Source organism: Crotalus tigris, unplaced genomic scaffold (assembly GCF_016545835.1).
Source record: "Crotalus tigris isolate CLP2741 ecotype Arizona unplaced genomic scaffold, ASM1654583v1 scf7180000018301.7375997, whole genome shotgun sequence".
Classification (NCBI taxonomy): domain Eukaryota; kingdom Metazoa; phylum Chordata; class Lepidosauria; order Squamata; family Viperidae; genus Crotalus; species Crotalus tigris.
This window is the reverse complement of record NW_024096931.1, coordinates 2,426,966-2,439,204: the sequence shown is the minus strand read 5'-3', so window position 1 is coordinate 2,439,204 and position 12,239 is coordinate 2,426,966. Positions and strand designations below refer to the sequence as shown.

General features: G+C 42.1%; 1 protein-coding gene across 1 annotated transcript in view; it reads left to right on the top strand.

Annotated features, from left to right (window-relative positions):
* The window catches only part of USP7 (ubiquitin specific peptidase 7), a 90,446-nt gene that overhangs the window by 37,785 nt on the left and 40,422 nt on the right, over positions 1-12,239 (top strand). The window contains exons 2-4 of the mRNA XM_039349751.1: positions 7,518-7,622; positions 9,265-9,463; positions 11,440-11,578. Coding sequence (XP_039205685.1) covers positions 7,518-7,622; positions 9,265-9,463; positions 11,440-11,578 — 443 coding nt within the window. The remainder of the gene's footprint in view (positions 1-7,517; positions 7,623-9,264; positions 9,464-11,439; positions 11,579-12,239) is intronic.

Genomic DNA, 12,239 nt, shown 5'->3' with positions numbered 1-12,239 from the left:
CTAAGGGAACCGTAAGGTTACTATTTATAAAATCAAACTTACTTTGTAAGAACCGTAACGTGTCACAGAATGAGAAAGCGTGAGCCTTTTTTTTTCCTATGTTCCTCCATAGTTACAGTCAGCTCAAATAATTCTGATTTTCATGTTGGCTTGGATTCCAGCTTGGTCGGGCATAGCCGCCAAAATCCTAGATTTAAGTAAATCAAAACAGTGGAAGTTATGTTGATTTTTAGCAGGTCTAAGCATGAATTCAGTCTGTAGTTTTCGAGTTCTTTAAAGGATTCTTGTATTTTATTTTCAGTTGCAGTTGCTTGCAAACAAGCTTGGAATGATTGTTTTGAAAAGTGGCAAAATAAACAGCAACAGTATTACTAATAGATTTTTCCCTCGGTCAGGTTGCCCTCCTTTAGATTAGTTATTTGGCTTATTCAGAATTGTACCAAAGCTTGCTTTTGTAGTAGGAATTATTTCTAGATTTGGTAATTAGGTGGCTACATTTGTCCAATAATTGCATTCTTTACTCGTATCAATCATGTAAATGTATTCAACACAATCTCTGTATTGCATGCTGAAAATGTATTATTTTAGGGAGGGGAAAAACACTAATCAATTGATTTGGTGATGCAGAATTTTCCTCCCCTTTCTTTCTTTATAATTAATGAGCATTCTCCCTTCAGGCCAGCCAACTCCAACCCCAAACCTACTATTTTATAGAAGTGTCTTATAGAACAGTCAATTACTAAGAGCCATTTTTAGGATCATACCAGCTGTTAGGTAGCAATGTTGCCTAGAGTAAAATTGCTTGTTGGATTTTTTTTTTCATTGTCTTAATTATTGCACCTGCTGGTTGTTAATTAAAAGAGAGAATGGGTCAGTCACAAATATATTCCCATAGCACTCTTCACTTCGAAAGTTTGAAAGCATGCAAATGTGAGTAGATGAATAGGTACCACTTGAATGGGAGGTAACAGCGCTCCGTGACATCATACTGGCCACATGACTATGGGAATGTCTTTGGCTCAGTATCCTCGAAACAGAATTGCCGCCTGTAGTAGGCAATGACTAGCAGAGTAAAATCCGCAGGGACCCCTTTTATATCTTCACTTTGCCTATATTAGCCAAACAGTGTCTTGGAAGGTATATTCCTTTTGTTCCTTCTAGCTGAACAGCCAGTAAACCTAAGAATAAAAATGGTTGGAGAAATTAATGGTTGAAGCACTTCTGCGTTGCATTCACCATTGGGCCAAAAATTATTCTTCCCCAATTGACAACGCTGCTTTATATCTCCTCTGAAATGGTTCCTGCGTAGGAAGCCTTGTCTTGTATCTGAGAACCACTGGACGATGCCTGGGTGGGTTAATCACTTCTCTTGCAACTCTCTAGGTGATGTAGCTGATCCTCAAGCTGTTGGACACAATAGATAGATGTTAGGCCACTCTTTACATTTCTGCAGTGGTAGGAACGACTTCTACCTGCCGCCACTTTTAAATCATCATGAGCCTGCTTGAACTCTATGTCTTCAACTCAGGTGAGATCTTAATACCCTGGCTAAGCTTCACTCATGAGTTAGATATTTCTCAGTATTCAAAGAAACATTGGTCCGATACAGTTGCCTGCAGATGCTGTTTCCTACAGAATCCTTCGCTCTGGAATAGCACCCCGTGTGGTGGCAGTTTCCCCCTGTGGGCAGCAGGAGACGGGGTGCTTGCAACTATATTTTTCAACATTCAACATTCAGAATGGTTGGCTCTGAATACTATATGCCAGTGGTGGCGAACCTGTGGCACGTGTGCCAGAGGCAGCACTCAGAGCCCTCTCTGTTGGCACGTGTGCCACCGCTGCCAGCAGCAGGTCCATCAGGCTGCCCCCGCCACCCGGAGCAGGAGCCCCGCCCAGCACAAAGGAGGCAAAGCGGCCGACTAGCAAGCCCGAGTGTAGGTGGTAGAGCAGAGGTCGCCATCCATTGTCGATTGGTGGACTGGAAGAAAACGGAGGGGAAAGCATTTTACAAGCATGCATGCGCACACAGGGCCGTAAGCATGCACCTGCTGCAAATGGGGCGGGGCTAAGGCCTGCGTGATACTAGCCCTGCCCCCGTCCTTGTGTGGTGCAGTACCTTGTATCTGCACCCCGCGGCGCCGTGATGGCCGTTTTTGCACCTTGCAGCACGGTGACCCATTTTGTGCCCCCGGGTTTTGCGTGCCAGAGGTGGCACTCGGAGGTGCCTCCCTGCCCCCCCCCAGGGCACCACAATGCTGATGCGCCCCTGGCACTTTGCGACAAATAAGTGGGTTTTGGATTGCAGTTTGGGCACTCGGTCTCTAAAAGGTTCGCCATCACTGCCATATGCTGTTACTTCCAGCACTGTGTTGCACCACGTCCATACAGCGCACTGGGTAATTTGCAATCACAGAGATTGGCTTCGTGTTTATCAAATCCATTTTTTCAGTAAATAAGGAAGATTTTTCATTAAAATGTCAGTCATTCTCACTGGAAAATGTAATTTTCATTCTTCGACAGCAGTAGCTTTTTAGAGGCTGAGACTGATTGGGTACGGGATTTGTATGAGAAAGAGGCTTTGGGAGGTGTGTTTTGTTTTGTTTTTCACCAGAAAAATCCAAGCTCCCTTTTCTACAGTTACTCTTATAACTACTTTTGTACTTAAGACAGCTATTTTGAGATAATGAAAATTTATCTGGAGGTGTTAGCAAACACGTCTGTGGAAGTTTGGCCTTGATATGGCTATATTTACTACTTACATTAAGCAACTTAATGCTTATTCAGTGTGCCTTTTTTTTTTTTAGCGAACCATCTGAAATAAGAAAAACACGCTTTTGGCATAGGTGCAGATTATAACAATTAGGTTGCCAATCTGTGAATCGTCTGGAGATTTTTATTTTCCCAATATGTATTGCTCTTCTAAGATTTTCTGATCTCAAGTGTTAGTTCATCTTTCCCATCATGAACAACATGGGTCTCGAAGGGAGGGGTCTTACTATCAAGATTTCAACCACCCAAATGACTGATATTTGCTAGATTGCATTTTACGTATCTCGGAGATTTCTGTAAATCAGTGCTACATAAAAGGACTTTTCTTATGCCATATCAAATGTGAAATAAGCACTGTTAAAGTGATCTTCGGACACTACTGCCCTTGGTTTTTGAAAACATGTTTCATCTTTTAACCTTAGCTCTTGAAAAGGCTTTCTACTTGCATAGCTTGTGGAGTCCTACAATCATTTTATTGCTTCGTATTATGTATTGTTTTGTTTTCATTTTTTTGACTAGTGCTATAGATTAAATGCAAAAGGCATTGTTTTTTGGGCAGTCAATTTGGAATTGTAGTACAACAAAAATTTATTTGGTATATATAACATAAAACCGAAGAGATAGCTAATACCCTAAGATTTTTTTTTTTAAAAAAAATAAACTTGGGAAGTGAGGTAAAAACGATAGAATGGATTTAATAGAGGTGTAACGTTACCCCCTCAGAGGCCACCAAAGCCCAAGCCCCCCTAGCCCCCTCCCTCCTTCCCGTTACACCCGGCAGTCGCGCTCGCAAGGTGTTGGTGGAATGTCCATTTTAGTGGGAGCCCACGCGGGGCGGAGGGAGGGGCAGGTTCTTGTCGTCAACGGAGTTTACAGGAACAAAGATAACCAACCCCTAACCGCGGCAGTCAGTGTTTGACAATGTTCATCAACCCCCTGGCAGTCGTGGCGGTAATAGTTAATGGCTTGTAGCAGCTACTTGGAAAAACAAGGCCAGCCCCGCTAGAGAGGCAATGAAGAACTCTCACTTAGGTTAGAGCAGTGGTGGCGAACCTATGGCATGTGTGCCATTGCCCCTCCCTCCGCGGCCCCCTCCTCCTCAGTAGCCCCCCCCCCGGAGGACAGTCACCCCTGGGTGTGGAGCAGTGCAGCCAAGCACATGGCAGCTGGGCAGTAGAGACAAGACTCCATCCTTGCGCCCCCTCGCGCACAGATGATGCGGGGCGCGGGTGGAGGGCGTGGCCACCACGGCACTGCAGGACCGCCTGAGCAATGTGCGGTGGAGGTGGTGGGTGGCCCGGCAGGTGGGGCGGGACAGTGGAGGAACGGGCGAGGCGGAGCGATGGGGGCGGGGCAGTTTTTGGTCACTTGGTCTCTAAAAGGTTCGCCATCACTGGGTTAGAGGTATAACATTTGATGGCTGTGTTCCATTTACATTTTTAAGAACCTGAACCATAGTAACTAGGCTTCTGGTTTATAGCTGTTTTTTTTTTCCTTTGGTGTTGGGGATTATTATTATTAAACTTTTATTAGGCCTGGTGTGACATTTCACTAGCATCTTGGTTATTTTGTTTCAGAATTAGGGGATTTTGTTCCACCACTTTTTAGTTCTAAGGGCCAGAATAGACTCCAGAGACCACATGGTGCCTTCAGGAAAAAGAAATAAAAGTTTTAACTGTAGGGTGTGAAGTGTCTGGCTCGCTAATAACATGGGCCAAGAGAATCTTGGAAAAGCTGCTGATGACTATGGCAAACGGTGCATTAGAAGGGCTAGAACAGTGTTTCTCAACCTTGACCACTTTAAGGCATGTGGACTTCAACTCCCAGAATTCCACAGCCAGCAATGCTGGCTGTGGAATTCTGGGAGTTGTCGTCCACATGCCTTAAAATGGTCAAGGTTGAGAAACACTGGGCTAGAAAGTACCATGCATTTGAAAGGGAGGGGACTCCCCAAAAGGGGAAAAAGAAAAAAGAAAAACAACAATGCAAGAGAAAAAAAAAGTTGTGATTATGAAAAGTGATACTTAGACAAGAAAGAGTGAAAAAGAGAGAGGAAGAGAAGAGAAGAAGAACATAATGTATTTAGGCATTTTTAACAGACTATATTCACTCTGGCGAACTGCCTTGGCAAAGCGACGGGTTAATTTCCAGAGCAGTCTTCAGAGGCACTCACATTTTTCAGCAGAGATGTTGCAGCCCTCTTATTGATTTGTCTTCTCTTCTCATCAGTATAAGGTGACTTCTCCCCAAATTATTTGGAAGGGGGAAAACATCCCATCTTCCTTTTCGGGATGCTCTTTTCACCACATTTTGCATGGAGTTCTGGACGCTGCATCTTGAGAAGGATTGTAACAAACTGGAATGGATTGTAAAGCCGACTCATAAAGATGGGCAAAAATCTGTATTGAGGGATGTACCAGATCCGCTTGATTTGGGAGTGGATTATTCTCCATCCACGAGACGGCTTGCCATGTTCCAGACTCTGCAATGCTCCATTACCAAATCAGTAGGTTTAGCATATCCCTATCAGAAGCCAAAGGCTGTAAGGAGACAGCAGACTTGCTGGGTATGTCGACCCTTGAGAAAACCGACGAAGGATACATACCATAATACCTGTCAGTCTCCAGAAGGAATCAGAGCTAGTTTCCCTTATATGCAGTCTCCTCGGCTTACAACCATTTGTTTAGTGACCGTTCGTAGTTACAATTTAGGACTACTTTTCACACTTAACGATTATTGCAGCCTCCCCATGGTCATGTGATCCAAATTCAGGCCCGTGGCAACTGGAACATATTTATGACGGTCGCAGTGTCCTGGGGTCACGTGATCCCCTTTTGCTACCTTCTCCCAAGCAAAATCCCCAGGGAAGCCAGATTCTCTTAACCCCGCCGTGTTACTAATTTAACAATTGCAGTGATTTCACTTAACAACTGTGGCAAGAAAGGTTGTAAAGTGAGGCAAAATTCATTTAACAAATGTCTCGCTTAGTAATAGAAATGTTGGGGTCAATCGCAGTCGTAAATCAAGGACTACATGTAATAATAAAGTAGCTTTAAATAGAATAGCCTTTCCTAGTAACCTCCAGGTATGGTGGGCAATTTCTGTGACGGCTAGGGATAGTGAGAGTTGTAGTGAAAAGCCTCTCCTGAACAAAAGGGTATTCCTTTGTAAGAATAATGAAAAAGTAGTTACTGTCTAACAAATTGTGAATTAAAAACGAAATCCATTACTTCCATTCCTGTAAGGGAAAATAAGACCTTGCATTTTGGAGATACTTCATCAAATAATAAAATGTTAGGGCATAACCAAGTAATTTTGAAAACTTTTCAAAGCAAAAAAAAACAAAACAGGTCAGTGGTGGAAAAAAGAATATTAATGAATATTCAGCTCCAGAATACTAAAGGGCCAAACTATAATTTATATACAGCTGGCTCTTCTATTTTTCTGGAAAAAAATAACTCTGTGTTAATATGGCAGCACAAAGATATGGATGGTTTAATTCTTTATGCAGTCTTCCTGGCAAATACGACTCTTGTGTTGGTTAGCATGTTTGGCTATAGGGATAATGAAAGGTTCTACATTTTTACAAGGTTGATTTAGAGGCCTCATCTATGTCTTCTCACTCTCACTCATTTTAAATGCATAAAATATGTGCTTAGCAAATTTTACAGTTTTCCCAAAAGACATAGCATGCTTTCTGAAGCCAACATTGGTTTTTGGTTTTTTGGTTTTATTTTTTTACACTCGGCGCTGTGTTTTTCCCTATGATCATTGAAGCCAGCACCTGTAGTAATATAACTTTGGTGATAAGTACTGTATAAGGAAGGCCATCAAAGCTCTGTCCTGGGTGCTGAATATCTTTTGAAGGCTAGATGCTTGACATATAATGGGGAGAAAAGAGCATATTAGTTTTACATTGATTGCCAGATCACACAGTGGGTGAAAATGATGTAAATCTATGATTGGACAACTTTTAACAATAATAATTCTGAGTTGTTTTTTCAAGAATAAGCTGGTGTTATTGTAAAAACAAAATGAGAAGCAACAGGCTGTCAAAAAAAGTTGTGTCAGTGTTTATTATTTTCTTCTTTGGGGTTACTTTCCAGAAAAATGAGGTGAAGTATTTTATTAATATGAACAGAAATGTTATGGGGGGGGGAGATGATAACGCTAGAAGTATAATTTGCAGGAGTGGAGTGGAGTGGAGTGGAGTGGAATGGAATGGAATAGAATAGAATAGAATAGAATAGAATAGAATAGAATAGAATAGAATAGAATAGAATAGAATAGAATAGAATAGAATAGAATAGAATAGAGCTGGAAGGGACTTTGGAGGTCTTCTAGTCCAGCCCCCTGCTCAAGAGGGAGAAGCTTGAGCTAAAAGCTTGAACAGGAGCTAGAAGGGGAATATTTTCAAACATTATTTATCTTCTGATAAACAGTTCTGTTCATTACCTTTTATGTAATGAAGAGACAGTTCAAGTGAACTAGTAAGATGAATATTGATTGTGTGTTACAGTTGTGTGGCTATTTAATGCTATTGTTATTTTTTGAATTTATATATAAAGTTGCCCTAGCTATTGCCCCCTGCCTTGGCTTGCCCTCACCCCACCTTCCCCATGGTAACATTAGTACCGCCAACTCAGCATATCAAGATGTTGCTCTATCCATTCTTTGGATATATTGGTCCGCTCTTCTGGCACAATCCAGATTTATTGGTGTGTTTCTGTTTTCTTTGTCCTCAAAAGCTGGAGATGCCGATGATCCACCAAGAATTACCCCAAATCCAGTCATCAATGGGAATGTAGCCATGGCTGATGGTCACAATAACACAGAAGAAGACATGGAAGATGGTGAGTTAACTTGCTCTCCGTTTGGTGGTGATGTGGAAAGCTGGTTTTGTTTTCTTCAGCAAGTAGTCCCTGGGGGATGATATGCTAGTTACTGAGACCTACCTGGGGAAGGAAACTTCTGAAACATTGAAGGTGTAGCTTGTAGTGGATAAAACAGATAAATTCGAAATAATAGAAAATACTTGTAGCTCGGGTTTTAGATTTTGGCTGTGAATAAGCTAAGGAGAATAGGACAAGAAAATCCTGCTGATTAGATTATCTAGTTTGGTAACGAAACGTTCAGGAATTATATTAAAACGAGCTTGGAGAACAAATCACAGCCAACACAGATAAAAGTTTTCTTCCTCTTTCATAATCCAGAATTATGAAATTAAATTAATGGTAGATTTAGAGTAGGGAAAACAAAATACTTCCCTACATGATGGATAAACAACTTGTAGTCACCTTTTTTGGATGGAACCTTGTAGGATAGGCAAAGTCCACAAGTCATCAAAGGGCCAAGTTGGAAGACCCCTGCTTGTGGACTTCAACTCCCAGAATTCCTCAGCCAGCATGACTGGCTGAGGAATTCTGGGAGTTGAAGTCCACAAGTCATCAAAGGGCCAAGTTGGAAGACTCCTGCATTCAGGGCTTTTTTTCTCATAGAATGCCCAGAACAGAGTTCCGGCACCTTTTTTGGATGGAACCTTGTAGGATAGGCAAGGCGGGTTTTATGACATGTGTGAGTTCTGGCACCTTTTTTTTTAGAAAAAAAAAAAACCACTGCATTAATACATTTATTGAAGTTTGCATTATGACCAGTTACTCTATTTCCTTAAAAAGTGCCACAAAGTTCAAATTAAAATGACTCCTGATTTACCTAAACAATGTGTGTGATGTTTTGGAAGCTGACTCATGTCCTCCTCACTTCCAATGTGCTGGAGTTTTTGGTAGCCTTGGGTGAATAAACCTAAATCGTGCAGAAATGATTTAACTAGCAGCCATATTACAGTACAAGTGTATGTTATTTTTTTAAATCATATTTATACTAGAAAGCTTATTATGTCTATAACGATGCCGCAGGATAAAAACCTACAAGTTGTAAAGCTTTCGTAGAGGCATGTCCTACCTCCCCCCCCCCTCCAGCACAGGAGATGGAGAATCCACCAATGGGTTAGCTCTGTCTTCCTGCCCATTAGACCAAGTCAGCCAAACTTACCACGCCTGTCCTGGGCTAGGAAACAGCATTAAAAAAGGGAATCATGACTGTTTTTCACACTTACACTCCTTTTCAGCATCCCCATGATCAAAATTTGGACACTTGGTAACTGGCTCATATTGACGACGATTGTAATGTCCTGCCCCCCCCAAAAAACCCATTGCAAAACAGTCACATGACCTGTGAGATGCGGCAAACGGCTGGGAAGGCAGGCTAGTTGCTGAGCACCCAACATGCGATCGTGTGGCTGCAGGGGCCCCAGCCACTAGAACTTTGAATCCCGGTGATATGTACCTTTTTATCGTTAACGTTGGACGGTCCCGAGCAACAGGTCATAATTCAAGGACTAGTGCATCGGTGATGTTCATCGGGTCTAAATTCTCTTGTTGGAATCCCACAGCCGAGGCCGCAGACTCTAGGAACGCTTCTTCCCTTATTTTGCAGACACAAGCTGGCGGTCAGAGGCGACGTTTCAGTTCACGGTTGAGCGTTTCAATCGGCTGAGCGAGTCGGTCCTGAGCCCCCCCTGTTTTGTGCGGAACCTGCCCTGGAAGATCATGGTGATGCCACGGCTTTACCCAGACCGGCCACACCAAAAGAGCGTAGGATTCTTTCTTCAGTGCAACGCTGAGTCCGATTCCACGTAAGTCCTTTTATGAATTGATACACGGCACCTCTCTTGAATGCAAGCGCCTCAAAATCTTCTGCACGTGGATCTGTTGCCCGGTAGGAGATAATCCATCCAGCCTGCGGGGCATCAGCAGGAAGGGGCCAAATGGGAACAGTGCTGTAGGTGTGCATATATTCAGAGGACGTATGTCGATGAAGATTCTCAGCCATCCAGAGTTGTCTGGCAGTTGAGTCAAGTGGATTTCTTTCCTTTTTGGTTTGAAATGTTTTCCTGCTTATGCGAGCAGATCCAAGAAGATGGATAAACCGTGAAACGTTTCAAACCAGACAGAAAAGAAGTCCAGTTGCCATGACTCAACTTCCAGACACAAAGAGGACTTAGTTGTCACTTCCGAAAGTTGGATGTTAGTTATAGTGTTGGTAGCCTCAGAGAACAGGGATTTGTTTCAGTCCAGACCGGTGTTTCTCAATCTTAACAACTTGAAGATGGGTGGACTTCAACTCCCAAAATCCCCCCCGCCAGCATGGCCGACTGGGCAATTCTGGGAGTTGAAGTCCACCCACCTTCAAGTTGTCACGGTTGAGAAACACTGGTCCAGATTTCGGGGTAGAAATCAGTGTTCTGAATTGTTAATCTTAACTACCGTATATTCCGGTGTATAAGACGACTTTTGAGAGCGTTGAAACAGGCGCTGAACTTGGGGGTCGTCTTATACGCCAGAAATAAGGTAGTTTCTGGCGTATAAGACGACTTTCTAGGCATGCGACTCGGCGTCGATTGTCTTGCGACTTGGCGTCGAACTCGGGGGCCGTCTTATACGCCGGGTCGCCCTATACACCGGAATATACAGTATTGATGAAAATGATAACGATAACTGATTCTTAAATTTATAGACACCAATTAATAAGGTAACCCTCAATCACTGGGAACGTAAACACTTTCCCACAACCTTTACAAATGGTTAATCTGGACTTCAAATGAAGGTAAGTATTAATTTTTTTTTTACAGTAAACACAACCATGTAAAGATGCACTACACTGAATTTTAGGTTGGATAAACGAACGCAGATAATTCTGATGAGAGATACTAGTAGTGAACGCATCTCTGCAGAATGACCTGTTTGTGTTGAAATATTTGACAGCTACAGTTTTTATAAAGACAGTAATTAAATGTAGAAGCCCTTCAGCAGACAGGAAGGTTAAATTAGAGAATTTTTCCTTTTGTCCTTTCATTTAAAATATAAAGCTGAAATCGCCATAGTTTTGGCAGGTATGATTTTGAGCTATGAAGAAAATAAAAATTCTTTGAAAAAAATTACATGATTGTCATGTATTTATTTAGCTGGTTGTTCAATTTTACTCATTTACATTTTAAGCCTTGCAGTTCTAACAAGACAGAATAGGATACAAAGTGAGCGATCCAATTCCTTTAATATTTTGACTACTTATTTTGACTATTTACTTCCTGTTATTCTCTGGAGGCTGGACTTTGAGATAAAATCAAAAGATGAAAACAAGTGCAGAATTTACTTTCACCTTATTTGTGAATTTACACTCAAAGTTTCACCTAAGTAGGATTAATTTTTCATATTCCCACTAAATGCAATTTAGTGTTCCCATTAAATGAACAGATTATTTTTCTGTGTGATTTTTAATTTTTTTTATTACTATGATTTGCTATTAGTCAATAGAAATACAGGTTTTCGAGGAGATATGTTGCTCCTTGAAAGGAGTAACGTTTGTAACCATCTGTAGAAGAAAATAATGAAACGAGATGGAAAATTTATGTGGGAAGACATAAAAAATGAAATAAAATAAACAGCTTTCTTCCAGGATATTAATAATGGCTACCACTCCTGAGAGGTTACCGGAGGAAAGTTTTACATCCAGGAGTGAGAAGAAATGAAGAGGCTTGCTCAGTAAAATGTAATTTATGAGTGGCTCTTCTGCAGCACAGTGTGTCAAGTATTATCTCTCTAATTGTTGCAGGTCATGGTCTTGTCATGCGCAGGCAGTCCTCAAGATAATAAATTACAAGGACGATGAGAAGTCTTTCAGTCGTCGCATCAGCCACTTGTTCTTTCATAAGGAAAACGATTGGGGCTTTTCCAATTTTATGTCTTGGAGTGTAAGTAACTGCTTGCCACTTGGGGGAGGAAGGAGGCGAGGCAGATTGGACGGGGTCTAGGACAACTCGCCACAGGCCAGCTAGCTCACTGCGGGATAAGAGTTGTAATATTGAAGAAATGAATCGTGAAAAAGGAATGCCAAAGAAGGGGACAAAATGAAATGTGAATGACGAACATTAAAATATTTTTTAATTATTTTAAATAATTAATTTGAATTGTCCCCCTGGCGAATTGGCTGCGGTGAGGTTTCCTGCGGCAAGTTGGCTCATTCCAGATTGGATGGACTAGAACAGAGGTCCCCAACCGTGGCAACTTCAAGACTTGTGGACTTCAACTCCCAGAATTCCTCAGCCAGCTTGGCTGGCTGAGGAATTCTGGGAGTTGAAGTCCACAAGTCTTAAAGTTGCCAAGGTTGGAGACCCCTGGACTAGAACACATTACAACCCAGGTCGAAGTTGAAGTGGAGTTGTGGTTAGCTTGGCTACCTTATCTTCCCTCCCCTCTTTGTTGTTGTTGTTAATTGCGAAGTCGTGTCCGACCCATTGCGACCCCATGGACAACGTTCCTCCAGGTCTTCCTGTCCTCTACCATCTTCTGGAGTCCATTTAAGTTCACACCTACTGCTTCAGTGACTCCATCCAGCCACCTCATTCTCTGTCG